The 16,896-nt window shown below is 35.2% G+C and overlaps 1 protein-coding gene across 5 annotated transcripts in view; it reads left to right on the forward strand.

Annotated features, from left to right (window-relative positions):
• SYT1 (synaptotagmin 1) overlaps window positions 1-16,896 on the forward strand; it is a 592,766-nt gene that overhangs the window by 348,126 nt on the left and 227,744 nt on the right. For all 5 annotated transcript variants that reach the window (XM_037987655.2, XM_008004112.3, XM_037987647.2 and 2 more), the window contains one exon: window positions 4,859-5,041. In XM_037987655.2, the coding sequence (XP_037843583.1) occupies window positions 4,876-5,041 (166 nt within the window). In that variant the 5' untranslated portion in view covers window positions 4,859-4,875. The remainder of the gene's footprint in view (window positions 1-4,858; window positions 5,042-16,896) is intronic.

The following is a 16,896-nucleotide window of genomic DNA, read 5'->3' on the forward strand; positions in this document are numbered from 1 at the left end:
GTATATTTCAGGATGCTGAATTCCACTTTAACAAACTAAATGACTGTGCCTCTGAAATTAAGCACTATGTTTCCTTTCAGTAAGATGACTTGTGTCTTCCATTTACTGGCAAATAGATTCAAAAGAAAATCAAAATACTTCTTCAGTACTGATTTAATTGTTTAATGATGCTTAAATGTTATTAGTAGAGTAGACCAGTAGAAGGAACTTTGGATCAGGCTAAATCTGTGTAGGACCAATCACTTAGTCCTGGGAAAGCCGCACTCCAGTTACTTCTGTAAAATAAGATTGAGTTACTTTTCAGGGTTGTAATAGGAATTGAGAATTTTCTCCTTAAATATCAACAACAGTATTTTGGCACAAAGTAGGTGCCTAATAAATGGAATCATTAGTATTAGCTCCTTTTGATGTTATTTTATATCAATATGTCCTTTATTTTAGTGATTTTTCAAACTACAGGTCTCAAATCATGAGTGGATTGTGAAACTAATGTACACAACTTTGAGATACAACTAGAATTTTTTAGTGATAAAGAAGAGAGTAGAATTGAATATATCCGAGTATTTCACAGAAGTGTTTTTATGTGAAATTTCTCTTCAGTATATAATATCTAGGCAGACAGAGTGTGTATACTGGATGACAATGTAAAATAACCTCCTACTATGAGTTGTATCCAAAAACTCCTTCAAAAAACAGGATTATGTTAGATACTTATCTCATAGTTTCCAAGTCTCCTGATACTACAGTGGCTAAGATACCTTGGTTAAAATCCCAACTCCATTAATTACTACTGTATGACTTTTAACTGTCTGAGTTTTACTGTATAACCTCCTATGACTTAATTTCCTCACCTATGAAATGGGTGATAATTATTAATGGGAATAATATGAAAACTACTATACGCTTTAATATGTTTAAACCGCTTGGCGGGTGCTCAATAACTGTTAGCTTATTTTTTAAAGACTGAGTAGAATATCTTTTTTTCTGAATAAGCAAACTGTGTACATAAAAGAATATAAAGTCATCAGGCTGGGAGCCATGGCTCATGCCTGTAATCCCAGAACTTTGGGAGGCAGAAGCAGGCAGATCGCTTGAGGTCAGGAGTTTGAGACCAGCCTGGCCAACATGGTGAAACTCCGTCTCTACTGAAAATACAAAAATTAGCCAGGTGTGTTGGTGGGTGACTGTAATACTGACTACTCAGGAGGCTGAGGCAGAATTGCTTGAAGCCAAGAGATGGAAGTTGCAGCGAGCAGAGATTGTGCCACTGCACTTCAGCCTGGTCTACAGAGCAATACCCTGTCTCAAAAAAATAAAAAATAAAAAATAAAAAATGAAATCATCACATTAGCTAGGACTGAATAATCAACTAATTTTATCATCCACAAAATGATGCCTCCTGATAAGCATTTTATTTCCATAAATGTGAATTTTCAAGAACCAAGTAACTATTCTTAGGTTTGCTATTTACAAACAGTATTATCTCTCAAGATATGAAGAAATAAAAATAAAACACTAAGCAATCCCTTAGTCTTTCATTGTCAATATATTAAATCCTCAATTACCCACTACATTTTTGTATTTTATGATTTTTTTAAATTTCACAGTGGTATGCACTAAGTAAAAAGAATTTTTTCTGTATTTCGTACAATTTTTTTATTAAAAAAATAAGAAACAATAGGGATAATATCATTGGCTGGTAAGAGTTAAAAGCTTATAGCTCTTACTTTTTTGACGAACACCTTCCACAGATATTTTATGTCTATAGAGGATTGGTTTGGAAATTAGAGAAACATTCTTTGCTTCCTTAAAAAAAAAAGAAGCTGGGTAACTTTAAGAACATTTTCTAAATGTTGACCCTATTTAGCAAAAGTCTTATTGTTCCTATAGTCTTTTATGTCTTTCAAACTATATGTAGAAAATTTTTATGTACAAGTATAAGCTGGAGTAAAATGAAAACTATTTAACAACTCAAGAAGTGAAGGAGGATCCAGCTATCAGTACACACAAAGCCTAGAAACAACTGTGTAGCCACTTGGAGGTAGCAGCTGAACATCAGTCTGAATGACCAGCAACAATATCCCACCTCTAGAACTAGACAAAAATTATGCAGAAACATAGTTGAGCAATATACCTTTAATGTAATGACGGAGCTATTATACTTAGTAATTTTCATTTAACTCAATCATTTCCTTTAAATTCTACAGTAAGCCATAATTCCTCAAATATCTTCAACTATCCTGTAGAGAGATAAGTAATAGTGTGTATCACATCCGGTGTTTCTCACAGCAAAGGAACAAATTAATTTTTTGAATATGTACATAATAGTGTGTGTGTGTGTGTGTGTGTACAATTTTAGTCTGACTGACTCAATGAAATACAAAAGTTAAGACATCATTAACATCAACAGTTTCACTCAAATTGTATCAACAGAGCAAACAATACTTCAAAGTTTTCCAGGGAGATGGGCTCCTAAACTGAACAAAGTCAGATAATCAGGAAAAGCTTCTGGGATGTGACTTGAGTTGGAAACAAAAAGTTTCCACATTTCTGGGAGGCCAAGTGCTATTAGAGATGGATGGATAGATCAATTGAGCAATCAATTGATTGATCCACTGGTAGTGTGTTCCATTGATCCACTGATCTATGGAACAAACTAATATGCCAGTGGATCAATGGAACAATGGATCAATGGAACCAACTAATATGCCAGACACTATGCTAAATTTTTTGCGTAAATTATTTCATACTCATAAAATCCTTACAGATTTGGTCTGGTTATCCTCATTTTACAAATGAAGAAGCTGAAAAACAAGATCTGAGCTGATATCTGTCCATTTCTACCCTTTAGGATTATATTAGTAGCTAGTAATGGAAAATTAAAAACTTAAAAAAGAGAACGAGGCCAGGTGTGGTGGCTCACACCTGTAATCCGAATACTTGAGAAGGCTGAGACCAGTAGGATCACGTGAGCCCAGGAGCTCAAGGCTGCAGTGAGCTATGATCTCGCCAGTGCTCTCCAGCCTAACAACAGAGCAAGACGCTATCTCATAAACGAGAAAGAGAGAACTAGTCAATTATAAAATAAAAATTCTTATCTATGTGTATGTGTTAGCCTCAGCCATGATCTCCTGGAAGTAGATCCAAAATCTCTGAATTTTGATTAAGATTTTAATAAACCTCTTACGCATCTGAGATTATTCTATTTTCAATTGTACTTTCACTAAATATGTAAGTATGCACAACTAACTCACACATTGTTTGAATTTCTTTTCTTTCCTTTTTTTTTTTTTTTTTTTTTTTTGAGAGTTTCACTCTTGTAGCCCAAGATGGAGTGCAGTGGCACAATCTTGGCTCACTACAACCTCTGCCTCCTGGGTTCAAGCGATTCTCCTGCCTCAGCCTCCGGAATAGCTGGGATTACAGGTGCCCACCACCACACCCAGCTAATTTTTATATTTTAGTAGAGATGGGGTTTCTTCATGTTGGTCAGGCTGGTCTCGAACTCCTGACCTCAAGTCATCCGCCTGCCTCAGCCTCCCAAAGTACTGGGATTACAGGAGTCAGCCACCACGCCCAGACTAAATTTCAATTTTTAAAAAATCTTGTTTGCTGGTTATCTCCATGTCTTTGCAAATTAAAAGGTTTTTATAAGTTCATCTACTTTTCTGTTGAGAACATGAAATGAATCCTGTCCAGGCCTCTTTACTTCTCTATATCTGCCCCAAGTCATGACATTCTTTCCTCAGAAAGTCTGAAATCTTAAGTCGTGCAGGAGAATTACAAAGTCCGGAATAGTTTTAGATTGGAGAATATACGTTCATTTCTACTCTCTTAGAATACCTTCCTTACATTTGTACCTTCACGTGTTCTAAGAAAAATCTAGGAAGGGCAGGTTTTAGTTCTTTGTATTTCAGAAGGTGGATAAATTATGAAGTCAAATACCTTGTTAAAGTTTAGGTAGCTAGTGAGGAGGATGAGAACTGATGTCTTCTGAATCCACAGCTAAGATGTTTTTACTGATTACTTTATTAATTATTTTGGCATATTTGGGAGGTAAACAAATACTTTGAACAATTGAATGAATTAATAAAATAAAATATTCTAATTAAATAAGCTAAATAAAGTAAAATAACTAAACTTATAAGTTGTGTTTCATTAGCAGCACCTTGATGTATATAATCAACCATGCCACATTTATAGTGATGTAAAAAAATTACCCAACAAGACAAGAAAATTATTGATCAGAGCATTGTTTACAATAAATGTCAAAAAAAGTGACTGAGGTGAAAACTTACCATCAATAAATAAGATTCAAGAACCAATTACTGTAATACATTCATAACATCTTAGAGTATCAATATTATGAATAATATTACTTATAACCATTTTTAAAGTCACTAGCATTTTGAATGCATGTTATTTATCAACATTTCCAATACAAATATTTTATCTCTTTTTTCCTTTTAGAAAACACAAAATATTTAAAGTATAGAGCATGTATTTTGTCAAGAATTGTTTCATACACGTTTTGGTAAGATATGGTTTAAAAGTTAAATATACACAGCAAATAATTGGCTATATAAATAACTAATAGATTTGACAGTATACATAGTATTGTCGGAATAGAATACTATTGAGTAACTATGTCTGGTCTTTACCTTCTGGAGAAGAGCTCTTCACTCTCTGTGTTTCCATAAATATTTCATGAACCAACACAAAGCGATATGCTAATAATGGACTATTTACCCAGTGAGCAGGTGCCACCTCTGATGTTCTTTCATCTCTGGGATGCCTTTGATGTGGGAGCAGTTAAGCCATTTTGAATTGTTCTGTCTTTGCTTCCCTCCCCTCACAGCTTCACCTGAACCTAAAATGGTGAGCGAGAGTCACCATGAGGCCCTGGCAGCCCCACCAGTCACCACTGTCGCGACTGTTCTGCCAAGCAATGCCACAGAGCCAGCCAGTCCTGGAGAAGGAAAGGAAGATGCCTTTTCTAAGCTGAAGGAGAAGTTTATGAATGAGTTGCATAAAATTCCATGTGAGTATTCTATATTAGTACTTGGGTAAAAATAAGTGGTTGAAAAACACCCCATCCATTGGAAAGAAAGCAGAACTCCTTTTAATATACTATAAATTTACATTTAATTTATTATTATGGGAATGATAGTATCCCAATATAAAATGAAATATTCTTGGAAATGGAATATTATTCTTGTCTTTAAATATACTTCATGAATGAAAATCCAGTTTATAAAAAATGTCTGCAGCTTGTATTTAATATAGGTAGGTTCTTTTCTTCAATGTCTGTTTCTCTCAAGAATATTAATGTTTATGGGTTCTGTTGTATTTATTTTGGATTTGCATTTATGAAATTATTTCATTGCAAAGATGGTTTCTGAACAATAGTTAAAGTTTGCTTTCCCAATATCGCAAGTTTGATTTTCTGTCACTCATTTGTCATCATTTAAAAATCTTATTGTTATTTTTTAAAGTTTCTTTATTGTCATTTAAAAAAAACTGGACCTAAGTTTATTTGGATAAGTATAGTACTAAGTCTAATCAGTGACATTTAATTTTTTAATTTTATTTTTACATTGACAGATAAAATCATACTGTTGTACAACATGGTAGCTATCATTAATAATATATCTATGATGTATACCAGAAAAATGTTAAGAGAATGAATATAAAATGTTCTCACCACAAAAATAACTATGTGAGATTATGCATATTGCAATTAACAGGATTCAGTTATTCCACAAGGTATCAAAATACCATGTTGCAGACAGTAAACATCATGTTGTACAAAAGATCTCTCAAACTTATTTCTCCTCTCTAAGTGAAATGTATTCTTAGACTAACATCTCTCCCTAGTTGCCACCTCCCCTCAATCACCACAGCCACTGGTAACCACCATTCTCCTCTCCACTTCTATGAGATCAACTTTTTTAGATTTCACATATGAGTGAGATCATGTTGTATCTGTGTTTCTGTGCCTGGATTATTTCACTTAACAATGTTCACCAGGCTCATTCATGTTGTCACGAATGCCAGGATTTCATTTTTTATAGCTGAATGGTATCTCTCAAGTGGATGTACCACAACCCATTCATCCACTGTAGACACTTGGGTTGATTCTATATCTTGGCTATTGTGAAAAATTCTGCAACAAACACGGGAGTGCAGGTATCTGTTTGTCACATTGATTTCATTTCTTTGGATACATACTTGGTAGTAGGATTGCTGGATCATATGGTAGTTCTAGTTTTAATTTTTAAAGAAACCTCCATACTATTTTCCATAGTGGTTGTACTAATTTACATCCCCACCAACAGTATGCAGGGGTTCCCTTTTCTCCACATCCTTGCCAACACTTATATTTGATTTTTTGATACCAGCCATTCTAATAGGTTTGAGGTGATATTTCATTGTGACTTTAATTTTCATTGCCTTAATAATTAGTGGTATTGAGCATTTTTTTCATATTTCTGTTGACCATTTAAATGTCTTCTTTTCAGAAATGTCTAGTCAGGTCGTTTGTCCTTCTTTTGATTGGGTTATTTGTTTTATTGCTGTTTGAGGTCCTTATATATTTTGGATATTAACCCCTTATCAGGTGTATAGTTTGCAAATATTTTTTCCCCTTCTGTAGATTGTCCCTTTATTTTGTTGATTGTTTCCTCTCCTGTGCAGAAGCTACTTAGTTTGATATAATCCCATTAATCTGTTTGCTTTTATTAACAGTACTTTTTGGGTCATATCCAAAAAGTTATTGCCAAGACCATATCATAAAGCTTTTATCCTGTGTTTTATTCTCAATTCATAATTTTGAATCTTATATTTAAATCTTTAATTCATTTTAGTTGATTTTTGTATATGTTGTGAGATATAGTTTCATTCTTATGCATGTGGATATCCAGTTTTTTCAACACCATTTACTAAAGAGACTGCTCTTTCTCTATTGTGGGTTTTTTGCTCTTTTGTTGAAAGTGAGTTGGCAGTAAATGTGTAGATTTCTTTCTGAGTTCTCTATTCTGTTTCATTGTCTTTGTGTCTGTTTTCATGCTTGTACCATGCTGTTCTGGTTACTATAGCTCTATAGTATAAAACTATAACCCTGTAGTATATTTTGAATTCAGGTAGTGTGATACCTCCAGAAATGTTATTTTTGCTCAAGATTACTTTGGCTATTTAGGGATTTGTGTGGTTCCATACAAATTTTAAGATTGTTTTTTTCTATTTCTGTGGAGAATGTAATTGATATTTTGTAGTACCTTTGTCTGGCATTGCTATCAGGGCTTTGCTGGCTTTGTAAAATGAGTTTGGAGATATTCCTTCTTCCGTTTTTGGAAGAGTTGGAGAAGAAATGGTATTAGTTCTTCAAGTGTTTCATAGAGATTAGCAGTGAAGATATAAGGTCTTCACTTATGGGAGACTTTTTACTACTGATTCAATCTTTTTGCTCATTACTGATCTATTAAGATATTATATTTCTTCATAATTCAATCTTGGTAGGTTGTATGTATCAAGGAATGTATCCATGTTTTCTTGGTTATCCAATTTGTTGGTATATAATCGTTCATAAGTGTCCCATGAGCCTTTGTATTTCTATTGTATCAGTTGCAATATCTCCTTCTTTGTTTCTTATTTATTTGAGTTTTCTCTCTTTTTTCTCTTAGTCTTTCTAAAGATTTGTCAATTTTGTTTAACTTTTCAAAAACCCGGTTTTGTTTATCTCAGTTTTGTTGATCTTTTCTGTTGTTTCTGTAGTCTCTATTTCATTTCTTTCTGCTCTGATCTTTATTGTTTCCCTCTTTTACTAAATTTGAGCTTAGTTTGTCTTTGTTTTTCTAATTTCTTGAGGTTCAACATTAGGCTATTTATATAAGATTTTTCTTTTTGTGAAATAGACATTTATTTCTGTAAAATTCCCTCTTAGAATTGCTTTTGCTGTATACCATAGGTTTTGCTATATTGTTTTTCTTTTCCATTTGTCTTAAGAAATATTTTTTGTCTCCAGAAATGTTTGTTTCCTTTTTAATTTATTCAATGACCCATTATTTATTCAAGAGTATGTTGTTTAATATCCATTATTTGTGCATTTTTTCTAAAGTCCCTTCTGTTTTTGATTTCTAGTTTTATATCATTGTGGTCGGGAAAAAAATAACTTAATATGGTTTTAATCTTCTTAAATTTATTAAGACTTGTTTTGTGGCCTTACCTATGATCTGTTCTGCGGAATGTTTCATGTGCAGTTGAGAAGAATGTGTATTCTGTAGCTGTTGGACAGAATAATATGTATATGTCTGTTGGGTTGATTAGATACAGATTGTAGTTTAGGTGATTTTTCCCTACTGATTTCCTGTCTGGATGATCTGTCCATTGCTGAAAATGGAGTGTTAAGTCACTGTTATTGTACTACAGTTGATCTCTCCCTTCAGGTCTATTAATATTTGCTTTATACATTTAGGTGCTCCAATGTTAGGTGCATATATGTTTGCAGTTATTATATTCTCTTGCTGAATTTTGACCATTTTATAATCATTATATATCATTATGTAATCATTATATATATTTTATGACCATTTTATGTCATTATATAATTACCTTTATTTCTTTTTACAACTTTTGCCTTTTATTGTATTTGATCTGATACACATATAGTTATTCATGCTCTGTTTTGGTTTTCATTTGCATTAGATATCTTTTTTCATTCCTTTATTCTGTATGTCCTTATAGGTGAAGTGTAGGCAGCCTTTAGTTGAATCTTTTTAAAATCCATTCAGTCACTCTATGCCTTTTGATTGAAGAATTTAACCTACTTACATTTAAAGTAATTATCAATAGTTACTACTGCCATGTTATTAATTGTTTTCTAGTTATTTTGTACATTGTTTATTCCTCTCTTTTCTCTCATACTGTCTTCCCTTGTGGGGAAGGGAGTGATTTTTCTCTAGTGGTATGTCTGATTTCTTGTTTTTCATTTTTTGTATATCAACTAGAGGTTTCTTCTATGTGGTTACCATGAGGTTTTCAAAACACATCTATAGTTATAACAGGTTATTTTAAGCTGATAACAAATTGACTTTGATCATGAAAAAACCTCTACAATTTTACTCCTCCACTGTCCACATTTTGAATTTTTGATGTCAAAATTTACATATTTTATATTGCATATTCCTTTAAAAATTATTGCAGCTATTACTATTTTTAATCACTTTGTTTTTTGGCCTTCATACTACAGTTATAAGTAATTGACACACCAGGATTACAGTGTTATAGTATTCTGCATTTGACTGTGTACTTACTTTTACCAGCAAGTTTTATACTTTTTTTTTATAACGTTTTTGTGTTAATCATTAGAAAACTTTTTTTCAACTTGAAGAACTCCCCTTAGTATTTTTATAAGACAGGCCTGGTGGTAATGAACTCCCACAGGTTTTGTTTGTCTAGGAAAGCCTATATCTCTCCTTTATTTCTGAAAGATAGCTTTGCTGGGTACACTATTCTCTGTTGGCAGTTTTTTTCTTCAGCATGTTTTATAGTATTCCACTCTCTCCTGGCCTATAAAATTTCTGTTGAAAAGTCGGCTGCTGGATGTATTGGAACTCCCTTATATATTATTTGCTTCTTTTCTCTTGCTGCTCTCAGGATCCTCTTTTTCGTCTTTGATCTTTGACAATTTGAGTATATGTCTTGGGGTAGTCTTATTTGGAATGAATTTAATTGGAGACCTTTGATTTTTCTGTATCTGTATATTTACATCTTTCTCCAGGTTTAAGAAATTTTCCGCTACCATTTATTTATTTATTTATTTGTTTATTTATTTATTTTCTTTTTCTTTTTCCTTTTTCTTTTTTTTTTTTTTTTTTTTTGACAGAGTTGTGCTTGTCACCTAGACTGAGGTGCAGTGGCATGATCTTGGCTCACTGCAACCTCCACCTCCCAGGTTCAAGAGATTCTCCTGCCTCAGCCTCCTGGGTAGCTAGGATTACAGGTGTCTGCCACCATGCCCAGCTAATTTTTTGTATTTTTAGTAGAGATGGGGTTTCACCATGTTGGCCCGGCTGGTCTCAAACTCCTGACCTCAAGTCATCCACCTGCCTTGGCATCCTAAAGTGCTGGGATTTCAGACGTGAGCCACTGTACCTGGCCTACTTTAAATAAGCTCCCCACTCTTTGTCTCTGTCTTCTTTTTTCTCCTATGGCTTGATTGTTTGCTTTGTTGATGCTGTCTCATAAATCCCATGAGCTTTCTTCATTTCTTCTCATTCTTTTTTCTTCTCTATTTTTAAATAGCCTGTCTTCAAAATTAAAGATTATTTCTTCTGTTTGACCAGTTCTGCTGTTAATACCCTCTATTGCATATTTTTCTTTCATTATATTTTTCTCAACTGCTCTTTTCATTTCATTCATTGTATTTTTTAGCTTCAAGAATACTTTTTTATTATTTAAACCTCTATTAAATATCTTATTCTGGTGTCATATTATTTTCTCATTTTTTTTTCTTGAAGTTCACTGAGCTTCCTTAGCTATTTGGAATTATTTGTCAGGCATTTTATACCTCTCCATTGATTTATGGTCAGTGACTCGCACCTTATTTTTTTCCTTTGGTGATATGTTTGCCTGACTCCTTGATCTTTATGATCATGTATCAATGTCTGTGCATTTGAAGAAATAGGCACTTACATCAGTCTTTACAGTCCTCATAGACAGGCTTTGTCTGGGAAAGTCCTGCAGCAGGGTGTAGTGCTAGAGTGCATCAGAAGCCCAGGGCAGTTGCAGCCAGCATGGCATTGCCAGAACCTGGGGCCCACTGTGGCAGGTGAAGCACTGGAGTGGGCAAGAAGCCTGGGGCAGATGCAAATGGAAGGACACTAACATACTCTAGCAGCCTGATGCAGCTGAAGTCAGTGCAGTGCTGCCAGAAGCCTAGGGCCCACTATAGCAGGTATGGCACTGGGGCAGACCAAAGCCTGGGACAGCTGTGGCCAGCATGGCACTTCCAGAATCTCAGGGCAATTATGGCCATAAGAGTGCTGCCAGAAGCCTGAGGTCCACAACAGCAAGCACAGTACTGGGACAGCTGAAGCCAAGGACCACTAATGCTGCCTGCTGCTGAGGGTGACCTGAAGCCCAAGAACACTGATACAAACCCAGTGGTGGTACATACCAGATATCGAGTTTGCCGTACAAGCCTGAAGCCTGGGGCTATGTGGTCCCTCCTGGCACCAAGGCAAGTTTAGAGGCTCAGTTACCGGTATAGGTCTTGAATTTAAGGCCATGTGGGTCTGCCTGGTACTGTACTGCACAGGTGCAATGCTAGGGTCCAAGGCAAAGTCCTATGCTCACTTCCCTCTCTTTCCCCCAAGTCGACAGTATCTCTGCACCTGTGCTGCCTGGGGCTAGGGAAAGGGTGATGCAGGTGTTGTAGAACTGTCCTTCCTATCTCTTCAATGCATTTTTTCTTATTATTATGCTACCACCAGCTACTGTGAGCTTTCATGTGGTTTCCTTAGCTCTTGTGAAGTTATTTTCATGCATGGATAGTTGTTCAAATTTATGATTTTGTGGGAGATGGTATCTGGAGAGTCCTACTGCTCCATCTTGCTCTGCCTCAGTTCCAGTTGCATTTAATTTGAATCTTAAACTACAACTTAGTCTTTTTTCTTCAAGTATGAACACTTACTATGTATAGTCACTTTCCCAAATGCTGAGAGCAAATATTTAGCACCCACAGAGCTTGTATTCTAGAGGGGAGAAGAAGTTAGAAATTAATAAAGAAGAAAATATATAGTAATAAATGATGTAAGGAAAAATATAGGAGCGTAAATGTAATTGGGAAGGGGAAAAGCGTAAAAGGTTGTTATTTTGGGGATGACCAGGGCTGGTTTTCTTCATAAGGAGACCTGAAGGAAGTGGAGGAGAGGATATCACAAAATCTGGCAAATAGGACAAAGGCCCTTAGGCAAGAATCTACCTGGAAGAGCAAGAAGCCCAGTGTGCCTTAAGTAGATTGAATGAGGTGGAGACTGGCAGAAGATGAATTTGAATGTAGCAGAAACCATGTCATGTAGGGTCTTGTCGATTGTTCTAAAGAACTTAGATTTTACACTGAGTGAAATAAAATGCCTTGTTGAGCAGAAGTGTCCCATGATCTGACTTTGGTGGGTTTTTTTGTTTTATTTTATTTATTATTATTATTATTATTATTATTATTATTATTATTATTTGAGATAGCGTTTCACTCTTGTTGCCCAGGCTGGAATGCAATGGCACTATCTCAGCTCACTGTAATCTCCGTCTCCTGGGTTCAAGCGATTCTTCTACCTCAGCCTCCCAAGTAGCTGGGATTACAGGCATGCACCACCTCGCCAGGCTAACTTTTTGTATTTTTAGTAGAGATGGGGTTTCTCCATGTTGGTCAGGCTGGTCTCGAACTCCCAACCTCAGGTGTTCTGCCTGCCTTGGCCTCCCAAAGTGCTGGGATTACAGGCATGAACCACTGTGCCAGCCCTGACCTGAGTTTTTTTAAAAGATTATTCCTGCTACAGGGGGAAAAAAAAAGCTAGGGTAGCAAACTATAGAAAGGCAAGGGCAGAAGAGAAAGCAGGTTGTTGAAATAATCCGAATGAGAGATTTATGACATGTATAAGAGAATTATTCTGTAAGGACACTGAAAAACTAAATGAAGCATACAAGGAATCAGCTTCTTATTCCTCATTAATTAGCAACTTGTTAATTTGTCCACTTTTAAGAAATTCGAGTTGATCTAAGACACACACTTAGCACAGTTGTCAGTAATTACCATTCTTAGCAAGAAGACTCGTGAGCCAGTAGAGATGAAGATGGTCCAATACATCAAACACTAGAATGGGAAACACAAAATCTCAGTTCTTGTCATTGCTCTACCGCTGAGTTAATGGACTGATATACAAACTCCAGGTATTTTTGATATAACTTTGAGGTCATAACTACCAGGCATAAACTAAATACATATATTATGGGTACAAACTTTCACTTAAGGAATATTTTCTCATAATGTTTAGATAGGAGAAATGTGTTTTAGAGGAGCGGAGAAAGCAATGAACAACATAAATCAAATTCATATCTTGGCTTTTAACAGCATCTTTCTCTCTGGAAGAATAAACAATATGAGACACATGGCAAGGCTGATAACTATAGGATTGAAATGCTCCCCATATACGAGCCTAACTCATTTACCCAGTTCCTTTTGGTCTTTGCCCAATGTTGGCACCTCCCCAACCACACTATTTAAAATTGCAATCCATTCATCTTACCCCACCTTTGCCAGTATTTCCTGTCCCCCATCCTTGCTTTATTTCCCACCATATTACTTAGCAATATCTGAAATATCATGTATTTTATTATTTGGTTTTAAACTGTTCTAGCTTCTTCCAAAATAATGTAAGCTCTATGAAGGCAATATGTTGGGTCTGTTTTATTCAAGGTTATATCCATGCTGATGCCCGGAACATATGAGGCACTAAATATATATTTGATGAATGGGTGAATTAATGACTACCAATTTAACTTGTATCCTGAGCCACTCCTCTTAGACTTTGAGGCCTTAATATGCTGACACATTTAAGCATCTTACTAAATCATACATTTTAAATTTCCAACACTTATGAAAGCATCATTTTAATGCTTGACTGTCATAAACATAGAAAATGCAATTGTTTCTATCTTTGGTCACAACTCCTCTATCTTTTAGCCTTTCTCACTCAGAGCCAGCTATTACTTTATTTTTTCCTCCCTATTCATTAGTAGGAAAACAATCAGCTGGAAAAAATTATCTATGAAACTCTCCTTTCTTTTGTTTCTCTTGAGTAATCTCATCTCTTTCCTTCCCAAACCATTGTCTTCGTCCTCTGTCCCTTTATTGGGCACTGGAAATCAGACCAGATAAACAATCTGCTTGTCCATGGAGATTTGCCTTTGACCAGCAACCTAAAATAATAGAATATCAAAGAATCTGAGTACCACCCTTAAATATATTACATTGCTAGCACTCTCCTTGATTTATTAGGAAGAAAAATGTAAGATAACTAAAATCTTAAAGTGGTATGGTAAATCAATGTTAGAAAACACTGCATCATAAATAAAAGCCATGCCATTTATTAAAAGTGTGTAATAGTATGTATTTTACACTTTCATTTTAATCCATCAAAATTTTTCCTACCTGTGTAATTGACATTTCTAATAGGATTTATATGCAGGAAGCAACAATAAGCAAAAATAAAATACATCCTTAAAATCAAATTCCTTCAGGAGCATATGTTATATAAAGGTTATCACTTTTGGCTTGGCATAATATACTGTGACGCTAATGACGGGTAGCAAATTAGAATATTAATCGATTTAAGTTTCTGAACTAAATCTTGGCTATCTGGCAGATGTGTTTATTGCAAAATTGATAGCAAACAGCTTTACTCTGTCACTTGAAATTCCCACTTGTAAGAAGAGAGGTGTCACAATGGCAAGGAGTGTGCATGTCATTAGTTGGGTAATCTGCACAGTCCAGCATGAAACATATTCAAACCAAATTGCCTGATGATATCATCCATAATACCACAGGGCTTAAATTTTTTTTTAAAAAAAGGAGAAGGAAATGGTAAATGCTTAGCATTTTTATCTTTCAATTCATTCTTCACACTGTTATCTAAATGAAGCAGACAAGGTTTTTCAGAATGTTTTTTTATTTTGCAACTTTGATTTTAATATGACTAGGGCCATGGTTGGTTTGTAAAGCATGAACTCATGTCATCTGAATAGCTGTGATTAAGGCTTTGATATTCATGAGCTTCTTGAAGTAGAGTGTACCTTTCTTTAAGCACAGTAGAAAGTCAAATAGCCAGAACCTGACTCTTAGTCCAGAATAAGAGCAAGTGGATTAGGAATAGTTGTATAATTTATGCAGAAATGTTATGGGATAGACAGTTTAATTCAGAAATTAAAAATACAAGCTCTAGACATAGACTACAAGAGTTCAAACCCCAGCTCCTCTGCATAATGGCTCTGTGACCTTGGGCATCTTAATTAATTTTCTGACTATCAGTTTCCTCCTATATAAAATGGGGATGAAAATAATACTCCCATCATAGGGTTGTTTGGTAAAGGTGTCAATGCATGTGAAGTGGTTAGCAGAGTGTCTGGCACTGAATAAGCGCTCTAAAAATGGTAGCTATTATTAAACTCAAGTTGTCACTTTAACAAGTCTATTTCTATTTTAGAAAAACCCTCTATTCAGGTCAGTCACCCAAATTGAGAAAATTCCGGAAACTTTGCAGCCAAATATATGTGCATTGCATTCTTTAATCCCACTCCAATGATCTCTGTATTAGAGAAGGTAAATTCTCTCTTGGTGTTTCTTATTTCATCCTCTTTTTTTTTTTTTTTTTTTTTTTTGGTCCTATCTCCTTCCTTCTCCCTCCCTCCTTCATTTCCTGTAGCCTACCACAGGTACTCAAGATTCACATATATGAAAATGCCTAGCAAAATCCCATACGTCGTAGGTTCTTAAGGAATACCAGTTTTCTTTTTGCTCTAAAAATTTCTCCCCCTACTTTACCTCTCCCATCAAGCTATCATTCTCTCTCCTTCCTTCACATTTCCACCATACTTATTTAAAAACATAATCTGGACCCTGACATTTGTTTTATCAACTCCCATTACCAACTCAATTCCTTTCACTCTAATTTCCATCCTTTGCATACTATTAAAATTGTTTTCACTAAAGTCCCCAGATACTTCCCGATGTACAATTATGAGGGTTATTATCAATATTCAGCAGATATTTCTGCATTATTATCACTTTTGGCCTTCATCTACTGAAAACTCTTGACTTCCAGGACCACTCTCCTTTCTTCCTCTTCTTTCCTTCTCTTTATTCTCTTCACTGACTGGTCCTCCTTTTGTTATGATCTTTTCTTCCAATAGATATTAGAGGTCCTTGTTTTCTGGGGTTTCTCTTTTAATCCTATTCCATTTTTATTCTACATGCTCTCCTTGGGCAGTTTCATTCACCTAGCCATTCAAATAAAAAAACACCCTATTATTCTTGACTCCTTGAGCTATTTCACCACATATTCTGTACCTGCATTCAAGTTATGTGAATTACCTTGAATGCCTCGCAAAACCAGCCAGCACTTCACTACACCAGTGTCTCCCCTCATGATTTTTTGTCTTTCTGAACTCCCCTTCCCCAGTAACCCTGATACACTGTTGGGTGTTTGTTTTGTTTTGTTTTGTTTTGTTTTGACATTCAAGAGCCAGTTCAAGTGTCACCACTTGGATGAGAAGTTCCCTCATTTCCCAAGGCAGAAATATATGAGTCTTCTCCAACTTTTCAGAGCTCTTCATTCAAATCTCTCACTGTTCTGGTTACCTGGGGTTTTCTGCCTTTCTCACTGAAACGTAAATTAGCCAAAGGCAGGACCATTTTCTTACACATCTTTGTATCCCCCACATCTGGAAAGTGTCTGACACCAAAGGCATTAATAAAATCCAGATCTTCTCTTCTAGGCACTGTGTTGGATGAGGACCAGCAAAGCTCTCCTTCCAATATATGGGGCAGCCAAAACAGAGAGGAGGAGCTGTTTCCTTTGAGACTGGGTTAATTACTGCTACAAACAACTATTTAGATATCAAATTACAAAAATTAACATTATATCAAACAGTGTGGTCCTTATGCCTTGCTCGGAGAAACTGTGATCTAGAAAGTGGTAGTTTTCAAACCTTTTTAGCCAAGGATTGCTTTGTTCAAATGCAGTATTACATAGATACTTAAATGTATAAGGTCTTATTTTATTTCATCATCTTCTTTAGTTTGTAGCTTAATTTTGGCTCAAAATATAGAAAGTGTGTGTG

Source organism: Chlorocebus sabaeus, chromosome 11, assembly GCF_047675955.1.
Source record: "Chlorocebus sabaeus isolate Y175 chromosome 11, mChlSab1.0.hap1, whole genome shotgun sequence".
Lineage (NCBI taxonomy): Eukaryota > Metazoa > Chordata > Mammalia > Primates > Cercopithecidae > Chlorocebus > Chlorocebus sabaeus.